This window comes from Myotis yumanensis, unplaced genomic scaffold (assembly GCF_028538775.1).
Source record: "Myotis yumanensis isolate MYYU_CA2020_CCGP unplaced genomic scaffold, mMyoYum1.0.hap1 SCAF_23, whole genome shotgun sequence".
In the NCBI taxonomy this organism is placed as follows: Eukaryota; Metazoa; Chordata; class Mammalia; order Chiroptera; family Vespertilionidae; genus Myotis; species Myotis yumanensis.
In genome coordinates this window covers 8,564,540-8,583,113 of record NW_027223774.1, presented here as the reverse complement: position 1 = coordinate 8,583,113, position 18,574 = coordinate 8,564,540, and the positions used below count along the sequence as shown (strand labels likewise).

Sequence of the window (18,574 nt, the reverse complement as noted above, 5' to 3'; positions counted from 1 at the left end):
AGTCTTAATGGGTTGGGGAGAAGGGATGGGAGGCAAAATGTAGAACCAAACCCCAGACCTGGCCTTAGACAAGGGTTTCCCCCAAGTCATAACTGTGATGGGGAGCCCAGAAGAGAAGTGGCTTTGGAGAAGGTGACAGCTCAATTTAAGCAATCCTGGGGGCTGACCTTGAGGAAGTGCCAGTGGGATGTTGGGCGGTGAGACACTTCCATCACTCACCTGAGCGATTAACCTGAGCCTGTGTCTGCATCCTTCATGCCCCCTTTTGGCCTCAGTGCCTTCATCCTGTGGTACCTGCCTCTGAGGGAGGAGACCAGTGTCTGTCACTTTGACTGCATCAGGTCCAGTGGGCAGCAGACCCAACCCCCTGTTTCCTGCCAAGTGGTGGAGAAGAGAGTAAAGTGAGAGAGAGACGTTCTGACTCCACACTCTCCTGACCACTGCAGGTACCTCCCACCCTGGGCACTTGACTGGCATGGCATTCATGAGGACTGTCTGTATGGAGTCCTTACCCAGCACCCCTTCACCTCCTGCCAGCCCTGCCCCTGAACCGTCAGGATCCAGGTCTTTGGTCTAGCACTCGGCCTTGTGCCCCCTGCCCTCCCCAGGCCTCCTCTCCTCAAATCTGAACTCACATGAGGACTAGGAGGCAGGGGAGGAGGATCAGGGTCTTGACAGCTGCTTCCGAGATGGCCACCAACATCACCTCTGCCCCAGGTCCTGATAATCCTGCAGGAAAGAGGGACCAGGACAGAGTCACCTGCTGGTCCGCAATCCCGGTTCCTTCTGCTCCCAGTAGGAATGTAGACGTTTTTCCCTAGATGTTCCTGCATCACTGGATGCGGGACCACCTGGGCCCTCACCCCAGACCCTGCCCTGACCCCAGCAGTAGGACAGAAAATAAAATGCTTAAGTTGCAGTTCATCATAATGAAACATTTGTTCATCAGTGGAACTATGGGGAAAGTGAAAAGCCAACCCATTTAATGGGAACAAATATTTGCTAGTTATAGATCAGACAAGGATTAGTATCCTGCCCATATACAGAACTCCGACAACCCAACCTCAAAAAGTCAAAGAACACTATCAAACAATGGGCAGAAGACTTGACATAAAAAGTTCTTTAAAGGTGATGTACAAATGAACAATAATTCCGCGATAAAATAACCAGCATCATAATTATCACAGAAATGCAAATAAAAGCCACATTGAAGTAGCCTTTCACACCCACTAGTAGTCTTTTTTTTTTTTTTAAAGGAAAATGCCAATGTTGGTAATTGTGTGGAGAAATTGGAAGCCTTGCCCTAATCGGTTTGACTCAGTGGATAGAGCGTCAGCCTGCGGACTGAAAGGTCCCAGGTTCGATTCCAGTCAAGGGCATGTACCTTGGTTGTGGGCACATCCCTAGTAGATGTGCAGGAGGCAGCTGATTGATGTGTCTCTCTCATCGATGTTTCTAACTCTCTATCCCTCTCCCTTCCTCTCTGTAAAAAATCAATAAAATATATTTTAAAAAAGAAAGAAATTGGAAGCCTTATACTTTGCTGGTGGGCATGAAAGCTGATGCTGCCACTGTGGAATACAGTCTGGAATTTCTTTGGAAATTTATACATAGAAAGTACCATTTGACTCAGCAATTCCACTCCCAGGTACATGACCTCAAAAACACAAAACATGTTTGGGCAAAAAATGTACACCATATTCACAGCAGTATGATAACTGCCAAAAAGCGGAAACACCCAAAGGTCCATCAGCTGATCAATAGAAGAACTGGACTATCCATACATCCATACAAGAGACTATTATTCAGACAACAACTTAAGAACGATGTTGCCTGAATAATAGTTCTCCATTAGAAGAAGGTGTGCACACAGCCAGAGTCCGTCCGTGCCGTGGACAGCACCCCAGGTATGGAAAGGGATGGGGACGTCTGTCCTACTGATGGCAAAGCACCTGTTGGATCCTTCAGGTGAACAAGCCAAGGCTCACAGCAGCGTGTGGACACTGCTCACTACCTGAGGGGTGGGGTGAGGGGGTGGAGTGAGGGACCAGGCATCTGAGGGCAGACTTTAGTGCCTTTACTCTAAGGGAAATGTCATTTTGGGAGATTTGTTAGTGATTGATTTACAGAGAGAGAGAGAGAGAGAAAGGGAGAAAGAGAGAGGGGGACATCGATGTGCCTTTGCACTTATTTATGCATTCATTGGTTAATTATCATGTGTGCTCTGACCTGAGATCAAACCCACAACCTTGGGGCACTGGGACGACGCTAGAAGCAACTGAGTTACCTGGCCTGAGCCAACTTCAGTGCTTCTTCATTATTGGCCATGTGACTATATTGCTTGTTCAAAAATACATAAATTAAACTCTCAGAGGTAAATGAAAATGTGAGCCTGGAGGACTCATCAGGACATGGAGGATCAGGGGCCTCAGCCATGTGGAGGGTGCCTAGTTGTCCTGGTGCAGCTGACAGGGGCTTCTCCCTCCCGGCCCCACCCCACCCCCACAGCGCTGGCCAGGCAGGAAGAGGGCAGGGGCACTTTCATTCCCAGGGAAATTTCGGGCTCTCACAGCTGAGCCCAGAGCAGAGCTGACCTCCTCTTTGAAGGTCAGGGGCTGCAGGGTGGACTGTGAGGGTGGAGGGGGTGCTGGTTTCCTGTAGCGTCCCCCCCTTCCCGTCCCCCCCATCCACTGGGGCACTCACTCTGTACAGAGAGGCTCAGGGAGGAGTGCAGAGAGCCCCGAGAGTTGTGAGCCCAGCACATGAGCTCTCCTTCATCCCCGACCTGCACTGGAAACAGCTCCAGGATCCCAGGCCTGGAGGCATTCAGGTTCCGGTTCCCCCTGGCCCAGCTCAGCCTGGCAGGGGGGTTGCTGTTGACCACACAGACCAGGCGCAGGGACTGGCCCTCCAGGACCGAAAGAGACGAGCCGTTCTCCGGGACTGTGAGTGCTGGAGAAGAAGAGACAGAGGGTCAGAGTGACCACGAGGTGGAGAGGAAGCGGAAGGATTCGGGAGGAGAGCGGAGGAGACGATCAGACACACAGCCTCTGGCTGCTGGGACCGCAGGCTTGTCTGCCTTCCCTGCAGAACAACCTGACCACTTCCATCAAACTTGCAAAGAACGTGTGAAGTACTAGTAGCTATGTGTTACTTTTAGGAACTGACCCCACAGACACCCACACACACAGGGTTGTGAAAGTGGAGGCAGATTATTCGTTGCAGTGTGGAGGTTAGCAGAGTAAGATGAACGCCCTGGGTCTCTGTTACTAGAAGATGTGCATGCAGCCCTGGCTGGTTTGGCTCAGTGGGTAGAGGGTCGGCCTATGGACCAAAGGGTTCCAGGTTCAATTCTGGCCAAGGGCACATGCCCGGGTTGGGGCTCAGTCCCCAGTCGAGGGGGCGTGCAGAAGGCAGCCGATCAATGATTCTCTCTCATCATTGATGTTTCTATCTCTCTTCCTCTCCCTTCCTCTCTGAAATCAATAAAATATATTTTTAAAGTATTTTTTAATATATTTTATTGATTTTTTACAGAGAGGAAGGGAGAGAGATAGAGAGTTAGAAACGTCGATGAGAGAGAAACATCGATCAGCTGCCTCCTGCACATCTCCCACTGGGGATGTGCCTGCAACCCAGGTACATGCCCTTGACCGGAATCGAACCTGGGACCCTTCAGTCTGCAGGCCGACGCTCTATCCACTGAGCCAAACCGGTTTTGGCAATAAAATATATTTTTTTAAAAAAAGATGTGCACACAACCAGAATCCAGCCATGCTGTGGAATACTGCACAGGCACGGAGAGGATGGTGAAGGACCTGTGAGATCCTTCAAGTGAACAAAACCAAGCCTCACACTTCCAGGGAGGTGACCAGGCATCTGAGGACAGACTTCAGTGCCTTTCCGTTTTTGCCCATCTATACGAATAAAAGGGTGATATGCTAATTAGGGCGGACATCTTCCAGATGTCCATCCAGACGTCCATCTGGACAAAGCCACAGTGGCTGCGAGGCCCAGGGCTCAGGCCTCACAGCCACCACGGGCTGGCAGTGGCAGCAGCAGTGGCGTGATGGGGGCATTGCCTTCCCTTGATCAGCCCAGTCGCCTCCCAGAAAGCAGGCCTAAGCCATCAGTAGGACATCCCCTGAGGGCTCCTAGCCTGTGAGAGGGGGCAGGTCAGGCTGAGGGACCCCCTCCACCGCAGTGCACGAATTTTTGTGCACCAGACCTCCTCTAGTCTATATATATAGAGAGAGACTATATATATATATGCCTAATATGCAAATTGTCCCCTCAGGAGTTCGACTGGGAGAGCAGGAGTGTGATCGCTTGCTACGACGTGCGCTGACCACCAGAGGGTGGCACAGAACATGGCAGGCGACCAGTGTTGGAGATGACCTGGTGCTGAGGGAGTGAGGGAAGGAGGAGGCGGGGAGGTGGGGAGGCCTAGGGACCCTACCCTGTGCACAAATTTTGTGCACCAGGCCTCTAGTGTGACTATATTGCCTGTTGGAAAATACACAAGTTAAACTATTGGAGGAAAATGAAAACTTGAGCCTGGAGGACTCGTCAGGAGATGGAGGAACAGGGGCCTCGAGTGGCAGCTCAGCCATGTGGAGGGTGCCTCGTTCTCCTGGTACAGGTAGCAGGGGGCTTGGAAACCAGCCACAGGGACTGAGGAAGAAGAGGGACCAGTGGGGGTGTCTGGTCACGGGGTGAGTCCAGGATGAGGCAAGGACTGGCCCTGTCCTGCCCTGACCTAGGAGAGGCCCTCCTCCCTACAGCCCATGACGGGCTCCCTCCTACCTGAGCCACTTCCTTGGAAGACAGTTATGGTCAAGTTCTGTGGAGAGTCTGGGATAGAAAGACAAGGTGGACCAAAGTCAGTGGTGAGGGCTGGGCAGACATTGGCTCTGGGTCCCCAGGAGCTGCTTAAATGGGGACAGGGTGGGAGCAGGCATCCCCCTAACCCCTTCCCAAACCAGGTTCACGACCCTGCACCCATTGTCTGAGGTCCCCATCCTCCATCTCTGCTGCCCTCGGGACCCCCATCAGGGACTCCCATGTCCTGGTCCAGCTCTCACAGGACATGTTGAGGTGCATGGTCCTCATTGTGGTCACCCTGGCCCCAGGCAAGGTCACCTGACAGGTGTAGGTGGCACCCGCCCACCCCCAGAGGCAACAGAAATGCAAGAGGGACAGGGCTTTGTGCTCTAGGTCCCTTACACAGCCAGGTCCCCAGGACAAACACCCAGCACACCTGCCTGGCCCTCCTGCTCTGCACACCCTCAGGGACCTGCTGTTCCGACCCAGCACTCACAGGTGACGCTGAGCTGGATGGTTGTCTCCACGGTGACACCAGCGGCAGGAAAATGCACCTGACAGGTGAGGTTGGTGCCGTGGTCCTGGGGCCGTGGGGTGAGGGTGAGCACGGAGGAGAGGCGGGTCCTGGGGCCCAGGGAGCTGTGGGCAGCTGACGTCCAGGAGAAGATGGGGGGCGTGCCCCGCTCACAGGCCCAGGGCACAGAGCAGGTCAGGTTCCTGGGGAGGCCGCTCTCCAGGGGCCCCGGGATGAGGATGTTGGGTGTGTGGTTGAGGGCTGGTGAGGAGGGGGAGACAGGGGATCAGGAGGGAGGGTCTCAGGTGCGGCCCTGAGAGAAGCCTCAGCTTTGGTCCAGCTCCTGCCTCTCAGCCCAACAGGCTGTACCCCGACCCCCTCCCAGGATGGGGTACCATACCAGCCCTGCCCGGGTCCACCGTGAACTTTTCCCGAGGCCTCTCCTAAAGCCCGTTCCTTACCTGTAACTTGCACGGTGAGCTTGCTCTCTCTGTAAGAAAACTTCGCAATACTTCCTCTCTCCACTCGAAAAGTGTAAAATCCCTCATCTGTCCTCCTGGCGTCTCTGATGTCCAGGGAGCAGTTGTTGGTCTTGGGATCCCCGAGGAGGTGGAATCGGCCCTGGGTCTCCTCCTGCACTTTATGAGATGGGTTGTTTGTGGCCACTAAGACCTTGTCAGGTGCACCTGCCTCTCCCCGGTACCAGTAGCCGTGAGCTGGTGTAGAGTCTTCCCATCCATCCTGGGTGTAGGACACATTGCAGGCCACCTGGACACACAGGCCCTCCTGCACCGTCACAGGCGTCTGCACATTCAGTCTGTATCTATTATTCTGAGCCAGGGACCCTGTACGGAAACAAGGGTCAGCCCCAGCCCCCGCCCTGCCGGCCTCCTCCCCTTGGGCACTCACCTGCCCACAGCAGGGGCAGCAGCAGCCACAGCATCTCTGAGGGCATCTGGGCTCCTGTGGGTGGAAAGAGAAGCAAGACAGTGGGAAGGGCCTGTAGAGAGACCAGGAAAGCTGGGGAGCAGCACAGGACCTCCCTGTCCACAGAAGAGGGACCTCAGTGCCTGAGCTCAACCCCTCTGCACAGAGCGGGGAGGATTCCCCACAGCCCAGAGACCTGGGCGACCAGCCCTTTTTATCCATCCTGAGTGCCCTCTGGCCCTCGTGCCCCCACCCCTCTTAGCCCCACAGAAGCCTGCCTGGGGTCAGGGTAACAAGTTCCCTCTGGGGAATTGTGTTTCTCAGGGTTCATTTCTGAGAAACTAGAATAAATGTTGCAAGATTGACAGAAGGCAGCACAGGAAGATGAGCATGAAACCAGAACAGTGACCTTCAGCAGAGGAGAAAGGTCGGGCTCTGACACCATCAGGACCCAGACAGCCCTTGAAGATCACCCAACCCCTGCACACTTCCACTCCTGGGAACCCGGAGGCCAGGGAGGGTGAGAGAGGCGTCAAATCACACCCAGGCAGGCCCTCAGCCCACCTCCTGCTTCCCCGGCATGCCCTTCCCCTCAGAGGTCATTTTCTGCGAAAGTAAAAGTGGGCCAGATGCCCTAGTCACAGGCTGCAGATGTCTGTGGAGGTCAGCCAGCCAGGGATGGGAACATGGGAGATGGGGGAAGCTTCGGGGGGGTGGTAGTTTGAAGAGTCCAGTGATCTTTCCTCCCTCAGCATCCACATGGTGGGCTCCACTCTCCGCTCACAAGGCCACACGCCAGCCCTGGACGCTGCCCCAGAGTCTCTGTCCAGTGGGAGACACAAATGAGGATTTCAGAGAGAAGGGAGGTTGGGGGCGGGAATAGACTGGCCAAAGATATTGTATGCATATATGCATTACCAATGGACACTGACAATAGTGTGGTGAAGGCCTAGGGTTGGATGGGAACCGAGTGGAGGGGTGCAATGGGGGGAATAAGAGGGACATCTGTAATACTCTCAACAATAAATTTAAAAAAATCAATGGAAAAATATATCCTCTGGAGAGGATTGAACTAATAATAATGTAACAATAATCCAGTGGTTCTCAACCTGTGGGTAGCGACCCCTTTGGCGGTCGAACGACCCATTCACAGGGGTCGCCTAAGACCATCCTGCATCTCAGATATTTACATGACGATCCATAACAGTAGCAACATTACAGTGATGAAGTAGCAACGGAAATAATTTTATGGTTGGGTCACAACATGAGGAACTGTATTTAAAGGGCCAGAAGGTTGAGAACCACTGCAATAATCTGTACTAATAAAAGGGTAATATGCTATTTAGACCTGATAAACTGGACGTCCTTCTGGACAAAGCCACGGAGATGGGGGCAAGGCAGAGGCAGTTAGGGGTGATCAGGCCAGCAGGGGAGAGCAGTTAGGGGGATCAGGTTGGAAGGGGAGGACAGTTAGGGGGGTCAGGCCTGCAGGGGAGAGCAGTTAGGGGTGATCAGGTTGGCAGGGGAGCAGTTAGGGGCATCAGGCAGGCAGGCAGAGGTGGTTAGGTGTGATGAAGCAGGCAGGCAGAATGGTTAGGGGCAATCAGGCAGGCAGGCAGGTGAGCGGTTAGGAGCCAGTAGTACCGGATTGCGAGAGGGATGTCTGCCTAAATCGGCAGTCGGACATCCCCAAAGGGGTTCTGGATTGGAGAGAGTGCAGGCCGGGCTGAGGGACTGCGCCCCCCCGCCCCCCCCCCCCGCATGAATTTCATGCACCAGGCCTCTAGTAATAATAATGTAATAATAATAATAAATGGCTGTTTGCATACCATTGAGCCCTTACAAGCATAACCAGAATCTAGGAGAGGAAGATGGCCAGGAGGAGAACAGGACATCAGCTCAGCAACATCACAACACACTGCCCACAACACACTGCTTTGTGTTGCTCTCACCACTTCCAGGCTGAGACATCGCTACAATAAAGTGTGCTTATAAATAAACCGTAGATGAGTAGCCATCACGCAGCTTGCTGTTTCCAGGTAGCAGCAAGGGAACAGATCTGTTTCCTGAGGCAGGCCGCTGTAGATGCCAGGTGTCAGCCCAGCTTATGGCTGAGTGGTGCTCTCCCTGTGGGAGTGCACTGACCACCAGGGGGCAGCTCCTGTGTTGAGTATCTGCCCCCTGGTGGTCAGTGCACATCATAGCGACCGGTCGTTCCACTGTTCTGTTGATTTGCATATTACCCTTTTATTATATAGGATGCTAGTTACAAAAAAGAAAAAGAAATAGAATGTTGTGGGGGACCTCTTCCTGGGTCCCCCAATCCTTATCAACACACCCCAAATCCCCAAAGGAGCCCCTGGCCTCACTTGAAAGCTAATTTTGTCCTTGTTTTTCTTTATGTTTATCACCCCAACATGCTACCCTTCATACGATGGCTTTGCACATGTTTTTCTTAAGGATGGAAAGCAATTTTTCTACATATGGAAAGCAATTACAGTCTGTTTCCTCCCATTCAAGTTCAAGAATCTGCCCATCCCATAATATGCCTTTCGCAGAACCATTACCCACAACCTGGAGTGGAGTCAGAGCTGTGACCTTTGGGGAGGGAAGCTGCAGGGCTTGAGCATGCATAGTAGACACTCCCACACCAACACCAATTTCTGCATTTTCAGCAGGTATCCTGCCTGCAGCCCCCTCCTGGATCCCTGATCCTGGCCAGCCCACTCTCTCCCCAGAGGACCAAAGGACCAAGTTACAGCATCTCTGTGGTCAGAAGGGCTGGGCCACCCCGGTTTCCAGTTTCCTCCAATTTGCAGATGAATGGGAAGGAGAGACACTAAGAAACCTCAGATAATCTAACCGTATGCAAAAGAGGAACTTATAACCCGCAGGCCATCAGATCTGCGAAGTCTTCTAGCTCCACTTCTTCAATTTGCATAAGAAGACACAGAGGTGCAGAGAGAGCAAGTGAGTTGCCTACATCACAGGGGTGTCCTATCTCAGGCACCTGTCTCACGGGGAGCCACGTCATCAGTCTGTCTGCTGGGAAACAGGAAGATGTTTGTGTTAATCTGAGAGGAAAGAATTGTCAACTCTTCCCATGAGGAAAAGGAGGAAATTTCAGTCAGTCAGTCATTCATCCAACAACCATCTACTGTGCCCTCAGGTTTCCAGTAAAGGGGTGAATATGAGAGATTCAGCTCTTGCCTTTGAGAAGAGCAACTTCTGGTTGGGAGACAGGCAGGTTACCTGACAATTCTGGTGGCGTAGGATAGGTGGCTGTGATGGGCACAGCCTGGAAGTAGTCGGGCTGTTGCTCTTATGAACTGGAAGGTAAGTTCTCGGGGAGAAACAGGCCGAGTGGACATGGTAAGGACTCTCAGGCAAGTCACAAGGGACATAAATTCTGCAGGTGACCCTGGGAACTACTGGACTCAGGGATTGTGTTCTCGATGCCACTCACTCCTCCATCAACTACCAAGTTATGTGCTGTTTGTGACCAAACCCACCTCTGCCCCAACAGGAGTCAGTTCATCACCCATAGGGGGCGCTCTCTCCACCCAAAATATATCCTGGCTCCCGGGGATCCCCAGACATGGGTGATAGCGCTGTCCGTGGTGCTGATTCAGAGGTGAGATGAGGCAGGACATGGCCCTTCTGGTGTGTGTGTGTGTGTGTGTGTGTGTGTGTGTGTGTGTGTGTAGATACTGAATATTGGTTTTCTAGACCAGTGCATGACTGGGCCACTGGATGCCCATATTAAACATTATTTGTGGGTGCGTCTCTGAGGATATTTCCAGATGAAATTAGCATTTAAATCTGTGGACTCGGGAGAGTGGCTTGCCCTTCCCCAGTGTGGATGGGCACCATCCAATCCACAGAAGGCCCGAACAGAACCAAAAGCAGAGTAGTGTGTGTGCATACCAGTACTATTCATGTGGTTACTTCTCACATTTTTGTGCTTAACACAGGCAGTCTCTCCATTTTATCTTCCCCCTCCATTCTGAACCAGTGTTTGTGGAGTGGATGTTTCTCTCAACCGACTTCTCTGAGACCTAAGAGTCCAGGGTTGAGAGAAAGAGGGTAGAATCCAAATGGGGTTCAGTACACGCTCCCTGAGGGCCAGGACTCGACTCTCTTTTCTGAGACTCCAATATTTGCTAGGGTTCTTCCCATCAACCCAGAGGTATGTCTTACATGGGGTTTGTGCTTGAACCCCAACTCAGAACAATGTGATGGAAGATGGAAAGCTCAGGTGACCCTCAAATACAGAACCAATGACATACAAGGCTTCTCTGGAAGTCATTTCACTAATTTTATTCAGGTCTGTCCACCCATATGAGTGGGACTATGCGTCTACTGGGGAATCTTATATAATAAAAGCCTAATATGCTAAGTGTCCATTCAACCAATCAAAGAGTAATATGCTAATGATATGCTAAGGCCACTCAACTGCTCACTATGACGTGCACTGACCACCAGGGGGCAGATGCTCCCACTGGTAGGTTAGCTTGCTGCTGGGGTCTGGCAGATCGGGACTGAGCGAGACAGGCTGGCCACACCCTGGAGCCCTCCCTCGGTCCCTCCCAGGCCCCGATCTGCACTGGTGGGGTCCCTCAGCCTGTCCTGTTCCCTCTCGCAATCTGGGACCCCTCAGGGGATGTCAGAGAGCCAGTTTCGGCCCCATCTCACAGGCCAGGCCAAGGGACCCCACTGGTGCACAAATTCATGCACCGGGTCTCTAGTCTCAGTAATAATTACCAGGGTCCTCTCAGCCCAACATTTTCCCTCTATATTCCTGAAAAGGCAGGTCTCCATCACCCACACCAGGACAGTGACTTTATTTGTAACACCAGAACCTAGCGCAGGGCCGACACAGCAGACCTCAGGAAATGATCATTAGACAAATGAACTAACAAGCCAGTGATGAGAACTGGCCCATCACGATTTTTAACGGTGACTTCATGGAGGTCATCTCTGAAATCGAGGCATCGTGGTTCCCAACATGAGGACAATACGGGCTACACAGTGCCCATCGTGTCCCTCAGGTTATCACTCACCACAGACCCTCTCACCCTCAGGCTCTGCACCTCCTGGGTTGTCTAAGACTCTGCCCCCTTCATCATGAAGACCCTTGAGCTCCGGGTCTGGGGATTTGGGTTTGGTGGCCCTGAGCCCCAGGATTTCTGGTCTCCTGGGTCTCAGGAATCTGAGTCTTTGGACTCCTGGCACCCCCGGATTTCAGTTTCAGGGGTCTCCAAGGCCCTTGGCCACTGGAGGGGAAATGGATGCGCTAGGCCCCTGGGTTGGGTGGGAGAAGGTTGTCTCTGGGGCAGTGGTTTCCTCAGCTTCTTGGATCTCAGGGATCTGAGACTCCAGGCCCTGGGGCTCCTGGGTTAGGAAGGGTCTAAGCCTTTGGACCTGTTCGTCTAGGGCAGCGGTTCCCAACATGGGGCATGCGCCCATGGGGGAGGAGCAATTTGATTTTTAAGGGAGGCAATTAGGGAATGAGTTATTAACAGTAAATATTTTTTGCATTTCTTATGGTTCTAGGGATCTCATATACAGTATATAAATATATATTGTGACATATTTATGCATTTCAGTTCTCTATTATGTTTTGAAACTTTGCTTTTTTCATATCACTTCATATTATTTTTAAAAACAATTTCTTAGTGATTTCTTCCCCAGTACTTCAACTGTCCTTTCATTCTTTTATTTTTCTCTTTCACGTTCTTTGGAAGCTTGTTTAGACCAAGTTAATAGACTTTCAGGCTTCCTCCACGTGAACAGGAGTTCACTTTTGAATAATAAGAATTATATGTCACGGAGGGACGGGGGGCGGGGAGCATCAGGATTTTAGAAGTGCTTAGGTGAGGCATGGCCAAAAAAAGGTTGGGAACCACTGGTCTAGGGTCTCAGTCTCGAGGCCGTTGGGTTACTGGAACCGTGAGTCTCCATGACTCTGCGCCTCGGGACTACTGGGCTTCAGGGGTCTGCACCTTCGGACCCCTCTGTCTCGGAGTCGGAGTCTGTAAGGTCTCCTAGTCCCATCAGGACCTCTCTCACCGTCCATCATCCAGCTCCACCTCCACATAACAGGAAATGTGTACCGGTGCCCTGGCCAGGGCCTGTGCAGAGGATCCCAATCACATCCACTACCCATGGCCATCCAGGCGCAGGAACAGAGACCCCCATCCCACTCAAAAAAAAAAAAAAAAAAAAAATCACTAACAGCTGACGCAGGCGCAGAGACCTCAACTCAAACACTGCTCCTCTCCCCATTCGACACGCTCACATGCACCAAAATCAATCCGCAGACATGCAGCAGAGACCGCCCCCCGCACCACCACCACCACCACCACCAATCCGCAGACCCTCGGGGCCCCCACCCTCGGAAAGTCTGCCCTGTGCACGCGCTGTCCTCGCGATCGACCCCCGCACTCCCACCTTCCATTTCCACCTGCAACCCCACCTCGAAGGGTAGACATATCATGCACCCTAATCCATTAAAAAGCCTATAATAATCCCACAAAAGCAGATAACGAGGACGCAGCCGGACGCAGCCACTTGTGACACAGATTGTCTGCGTCCCATGCTTCTGCGCAGGCGCAAAAAGGAACCGAGGCAATGCATTTGGGAAGCGGTAGGCAGAGCCCAAGGGGCCGCAAGGATTGCTGGGAGTTGTAGGCCGAGCGGGCTTTGGAATGGAGCTGTTGCATGGGGTTCTGGGAGCCGTAGGCCAGACAGCCCCACAGCCTTGTGGGAGTCGTAGTCTCCGGAGCCACTTCCGCGAGTCTAGCAGCTTGGCCCTCCCAGCGCCACATTCTGCGTAAGTGAGTATTTCCTGCCGTGGCTGGTGGGCCCGTGGGCGGCCGCTCTTCGTTTGCGGTGTGTTGGGTGAGTTAGGGTCTCCAGGGGTGGTGACTCGCCTTTGTGATTTCCCAACGCCTGTATCCCCAGGCCTTCTGGCCAGGATCCCCACGTGGGACACCGCGGTTCGCCTGTCTCTTGCCCGCCCACCCCTCCCCCAAGTCGGGTTCGACCATCTCCCTGCCGCCGCCTCTAATCGGGTTCGTCCGGTTGGTCCCTTCTCTGCCCTAGAACTCCCGTCATGATAGATGTCACACAGTATCCATCCTCCGACAAGGCAGCGATCCCCAGGCTTCCCAGGGGTCCGCGTGCCTCTCATCCTGCAGATATTTACTGAGCGCCTGCAACTGTGTGCCAAACCCTGTGCGACGTGGAGGAAGACAGTGGTGGCGAGGAGGCCCAGTCCTGCTGTTACTGAGCGCACAGTGGGCTGTCAGGCCTGTCACCGACAGCTAGAGTCGTGGTTGGGCTGGGATGAGGCATGCAAGCGGCTCTGGGAGCCCAGAGGAGGGGCCTGGCCCATCCTGGAGTCCCTAAAGTCTTTGAAGGGAAGACGCTTCCCAGGGACTTCAAACCTGACATGTCCCAATGGAGTTCCTAGTTACCCCCTCCCACCCCCCGACTAAATGTCCCGTCATCTTCCCAGGGGCCGTGGCCAAAACCTCAACGTCATTCTTCATTCCTCTTTTCTCATCGCCCTGTCCTCCTCCCCAGTCAGGGCTCCTGCCCGGGTTGTGGGCTCCATCCCCAGTGTGGGGCGTGCAGGAGGCAGCTGCTCCATGCTTCTCTCTCATCACGGATGTTTCTCTCTCTCCCTTCCTCTCTGAAGTCAATAAAAATACATTTTTAGAAAAGGCAACTTAAGAAAAACGTAACCCCCTATTCACATAAGTATATGTTTTAAGATTTAAAATAATATGATTACCTTTCAGATTAAATCAGGTGCTCCATCTATCAGATTATAGCCCCCCCCCCCCCCCGCCCCTAGGCCATCAGCCATGAGGTGAGGTGAGATGCATGAGAGGATGAAGACAAGCGACTGGGCAGGATGCCTCTGACTTTATGGAGAAAACTGTGCCTCTCAGAGCAGAATCCTTAAGCCAGAACGTGTGTATAGGCCACCCCATCCCCAGAAGCCTGCTCCGCCAGCACAATCCCTGGATCTCTTTCGGGCAGGGCGCTTTCCAGAAAGCCTTGCAAGGAGGCAACCCCGCAATCCGGTTCCACCCGTAACCCGCCTCCCTTCTCTTCTAGTCCAGGAGAAGCGGACCCCTCGCACCCGCCCGGACCCCGCGATGCCCGCCCCCCAGTGCGCCTCCTGCCACAAGGCCCGCGCCGCCCTCCGCCGCCCGCGCTCCGGCCAAGCGCTGTGCGGCACCTGCTTCTGCGCCGCCTTCGAGGCCGAGGTGCTGCACACGGTGGTCGCGGGCCGCCTGCTGCCGCCCGGCGCCGTGGTGGCCGTGGGGGCCTCGGGCGGCAAGGACTCCACGGTGCTGGCGCACGTGCTGCGCGAGCTGGCGCCGCGCCTGGGCATCTCGCTGCAGCTGGTGGCCGTGGACGAGGGCATCGGCGGCTACCGGGACGCGGCGCTGGCGGCCGTGCGGCGCCAGGCGGCGCGCTGGGAGCTGCCGCTCACGGTTGTGGCCTACGCCGACCTCTTCGGGGGCTGGACGATGGACGCCGTGGCCCGCAGCACGGCCGGCTCGGGCCGCAGCCGCTCCTGCTGCACCTTCTGCGGGGTGCTGCGGCGGCGGGCGCTGGAGGAAGGGGCGCGCCTCGTGGGAGCCACGCACGTCGTGACGGGTGAGCGCATGCGCGTGGCAGCAGGAGGGACTTTGTGGGTGGAAGGGGCGCATGCGCGGGCGAGGGCGGCACTGTCAGGGGCTTAGGCGCATGCCCCGGAAATGAAAAGGAGACCCGGGAGGATCTCAGTAAAAGGGCTGAGCGTGCCCCGCCCCCCTACCTCCCCGGCAAGGCTCAGGGACCTGGTATGTGCGCGTCCCTGCAAGGGGCCAGGGCAGGCGTGGTGAGTTTTTGAGCCACTGCCATCACCCTGGTGCACACACAGTGGCCAATAGAGGGCTGGAGGGGTCCCCTTAAGGCCTAGGGTCGTGGTTCTCTGCATCTTAAAAATGACATTCTAGCCCTGGCTGGTTTGGCTCAGTGGATAGAGTGTTGGCCTGCGGACTGAAGGGTCCTGGGTTCGATTCCGTCAAGGGCACATGCCTGGGTTGTAGACTCAATACCCAGTAGGGGGCGTGCAGGAGGCAGCCGATCAATGATTCTCTCTCATCATTGATGTTTCTATCTCTCTCTCCCTTCCTCTCTGAAATCAATAAAAATCTATTTAATAATAATAATAATAATAATAATGACATTCCAGAGGTTTCCCCCGCACAAAAGAAGGAGTGTGCAGGGGTGTCTCCCATCTGTAGTCTGAAATGCAACTATGTCTTTTTTAACTTCTTTTCTCTCTCGGTTTGCCTCTCTCATTCTCTCTAAGCCCCTCCCAGTCATCCCTTCAACAAGTAATTATTGACCATTTCCTGTGCGCCAGATGCAAGCCATGTAGCCTCTAGCTGAGCGCCTAGCCTCGGTTCCCTCTTTTGTAACTTGGGGGTATTAATAACGCCTGGGCCCTGGAGATGCTGAGAGTTAGGTGAGTTATGTGTGAAGCACTTAGACCGCAGGCCGAGAAGCAGTGACCCTCATACAAAGGTTTGCGGTTATGGTGCACAAGTCAGCCTGCTGCTGCCCGGCTCTCACATAACGTAATTACAACCTGAGAGGCGCTGCTAAGGAAAAGTACGCTTTGCGAGTTTGCAACAGGGGGACCTAGAGGAGGGAGAAAGGCGGGGGTTAAGGGAGCGTTTGGGAGTGAGCGGAGGCCTGAAGGCTGTGTGGGTAACCAGGTGAAGGGCGAATAGAGGTTGGGAGAGGTGTTCTGAGCCAAGGAAACAGCCCATGCAAACGCCCTGTGGAGAGGATGTGAGCCGATGGAGACGCCCTAAGAAGACCCGGGTTTCACTGTATAGAAAAGCCCAAGATGACAAAGTGCAGAGTCAGTAGGCGTTTAGCTTAAAGTTTCTGGTGACTGTCGTGCAGTCACTTTCTCCGCGATCTGCCGCCCCAGGGGCACTGTGTCAGCAGCCTGTTGAGAGTCTCCATAAAGTGCCCTTTGGCTTTCGCTGTGCGGCCTGAGTGCACTTGACACTGAGGCTGGAATGACATCTGCAGCTGAAAGCACTGTTACTCCCTCCGTCAGGGCGCATCTAGCACAGGGCCTGCCTGGCCCGGTAGGTGGGTCACAGTGAGGGCGCCCCAGGTGGCTCCACGGGGGCCTGTCCTCTGTATCTCACTGTGTCCACCTTCTGCCCCCCACCCCCTGCGCCCCCGGGTCCCCATGGCCAGCAGCACCCCCTGCGCCCTCTCTGACCGGCTCCCCGTCTCTCCCCCAGGCCACAACGCGGATGACATGGCGGAGACGGTGCTGATGAACTTCCTGCGGGGCGACGCGGGCCGGCTGGCCCGGGGCGGGGGCCTGGGCTCCCCGGGCGAGGGGGGCGCCCTGCCGCGCTGCCGCCCGCTGCAGCTGGCCTCGCAGAAGGAGGTGGTGCTGTACGCGCACTTCCGCCGCCTGGACTACTTCTCCGAGGAGTGCGTGTACGCGCCCGAGGCCTTCCGCGGCCACGCGCGCCACCTGCTCAAGCTGCTGGAGGCGGCGCGGCCGTCGGCGGTGCTAGACCTGGTGCACTCGGCCGAGCGCCTGGCGCTGGCCCCGGCCGCCCGGCCCCCGCCCGCCGGCGCTTGCTCCCGCTGCGGGGCGCTGGCCAGCCGCGCGCTCTGCCAGGCCTGCGCCCTCCTGGACGGCCTGGACCGCGGCCGGCCCCGCCTGGCCATCGGCCAGGGCCGCCGGGGGCGGGACGAGGTGGGGCCGGTGGCGGAGCCTCCGCAGGAGCGGGAGCAGGTCCAGCCCCCAGCCCGCGAAGCCGTTCCCGCTGTCCCCACCTTTTAGGGACCCCGGTTCTCCATTGGGGCCCAACCGGGGAGCGCGGGGGGGCGCCTGTAAATGACACTGTGAATAAACCCGAGTGACTTTTGCGCAGGGCTTCGCTGTGAAGTCGGGAGTGGGACACTGACGCTGCAGGAGCTGGGGGCCTGGGCTCCAGGGTCTGAGGGGGTGTTGGGGGCTGAACAACTTTCCACTCCTGAGCGAGTGGGAATTGGGGGTGGGAGTGGGGGGCTTGCCTCACATTTCTGCTACCTTCCTGAGCACCTACTGTGCGCAGGCGTTTCCTGTTTGCCTGTAGGGCATAAACAAAGCCGCCTGATTTGATGGGCACATGGCTCAGTCATCAGGGTGCTCCTCTGAGCCCTGCCCACCCTGCAGGCCCGCCCCCTCTCATCATTTGCACAATCTCATTGGCTGTAGCCTGAACAGCAGAACCTGGCCTGGGGTCACCTGGCGGGGGAGGGACCAAGCTGGGGGGTCACACCAGGGTCTGCCTGGGGCTCTTCAAGACCAAGAAATTGTCCCCACCCCCTCACACCTGAATCCCTCCTGGTGTCTGTGATGGGTGAGGCCCAGCTGAGTGAGCCTGGGTCTGTGACTTGACTTCTCTGGTCTTCAGCTGCCGCCTCTGAAAACGGAATCAGTGCTCCGCCCCCCCCCCCCCCCCCAACCCCCTCAACAAAGCACTGTTGTGAGGACTTAGTTGCTCACCTTAAGGTTTGGCCACCAGGGGGCTCTGGGTTTCAGGGTTACTGTCCTGCTAGTCCCCCATGTGTGAGACCCCCAGGGGAGACTTGGTGTTTTTAGTCCCACCTCCAAGCTTTGCTGGGCTGGTGTCTTGTCAGGAATGCCCTCTTCCTGCTCAAATTTTCCAGGGTCCTCCTAGAGGCCTTCTGACTCTCTCCTTCCACCCGACCCAGACTCCATCCCCTGGATCCAGCCCTCCCATGTGGCCATCCACACTCTTTGGGTCTCATCTTTTTCTAATTAGACTAGAGGCCCTGTGCATGGAATTCGTGCATGGGTAGGGTCCCTAGGCCTGGCCAGCAATCAGGGCTGATGGGGGCCTTCCGGCTGCGAGCCAGGGCCTTCCTCCATTCTGTGCCGCCCCCTGGTGGTCAGCAAGCGTCATAGCAAGCAATTGAACTCGGGTCTCCCGGTCAAACTCCCGAGGGGACACTTTGCATATTAGCCTTTTATATCTATAGATTGGGCTGGAGGACAGGGACCAGGTACCCTGCCTCTTCCGTGAGCGAATCAAGTATTAACATTAAGAATTCATTCAACAAGTGTTTATTGAGCACCTTGTCTGTGACCTGTGTGTCAGGTGCTAGGAGTTCCTCAAGGTGCTAGGAATACTGCAGTGAACAGAAGACAAAAGCCTCTACCCTTTCTGAAGTTCACAGTCTGGGAGGGACAGA

At 55.1% G+C, this 18,574-nt stretch overlaps 2 protein-coding genes across 4 annotated transcripts; one reads left to right on the top strand and one right to left on the bottom strand.

Moving 5' to 3' along the window:
- Positions 1 to 631: 631 nt before the first annotated feature.
- On the bottom strand, positions 632 to 8,236 carry LOC139000330 (sialic acid-binding Ig-like lectin 13). Its single transcript, XM_070402563.1, has 8 exons — positions 8,218 to 8,236; positions 6,248 to 6,301; positions 5,800 to 6,183; positions 5,379 to 5,599; positions 5,085 to 5,142; positions 4,807 to 4,854; positions 2,704 to 2,952; positions 632 to 729 (listed from the first exon to the last, which is right to left on the bottom strand). Exons 1-8 carry the CDS (start codon positions 8,234 to 8,236, stop codon positions 632 to 634), a joined length of 1,131 nt encoding a protein of 376 aa, XP_070258664.1.
- A 4,819-nt stretch (positions 8,237 to 13,055) lies between these two features.
- Positions 13,056 to 17,242, top strand: CTU1 (cytosolic thiouridylase subunit 1). Of its 3 annotated transcripts, none has more exons than XM_070401652.1 (3): positions 13,056 to 13,104; positions 14,396 to 14,944; positions 16,600 to 17,242. In XM_070401652.1, the coding sequence occupies exons 2-3, from the start codon at positions 14,437 to 14,439 to the stop codon at positions 17,154 to 17,156; spliced, it is 1,065 nt and encodes a 354-aa protein (XP_070257753.1). In that variant the 5' UTR covers positions 13,056 to 13,104; positions 14,396 to 14,436; the 3' UTR covers positions 17,157 to 17,242. The 3 variants fall into 3 exon arrangements, with proteins under 3 accessions (XP_070257753.1, XP_070257752.1, XP_070257751.1); XM_070401651.1 differs by having other exon boundaries at positions 13,062 to 13,100; XM_070401650.1 differs by having other exon boundaries at positions 13,085 to 13,168.
- Positions 17,243 to 18,574: the final 1,332 nt, after the last annotated feature.

Coding starts and splice junctions, on each gene's coding strand:
- CTU1 (XM_070401652.1), top strand. CDS start 14,437: ATGCCCGCCCCCCAGTGCGCCTCCTGCCACAAGGCCCGCGCCGCCCTC. Junction 14,945..16,599: donor AGCCACGCACGTCGTGACGG/GTGAGCGCATGC, acceptor TCTCTCCCCCAG/GCCACAACGCGGATGACATG.
- LOC139000330 (XM_070402563.1), bottom strand. Junction 5,143..5,378: donor GCACCAACCTCACCTGTCAG/GTGCATTTTCCT, acceptor TACACCTGTCAG/GTGACCTTGCCTGGGGCCAG. Junction 730..2,703: donor CCTGAGCCTCTCTGTACAGA/GTGAGTGCCCCA, acceptor TCTTTCCTGCAG/GATTATCAGGACCTGGGGCA.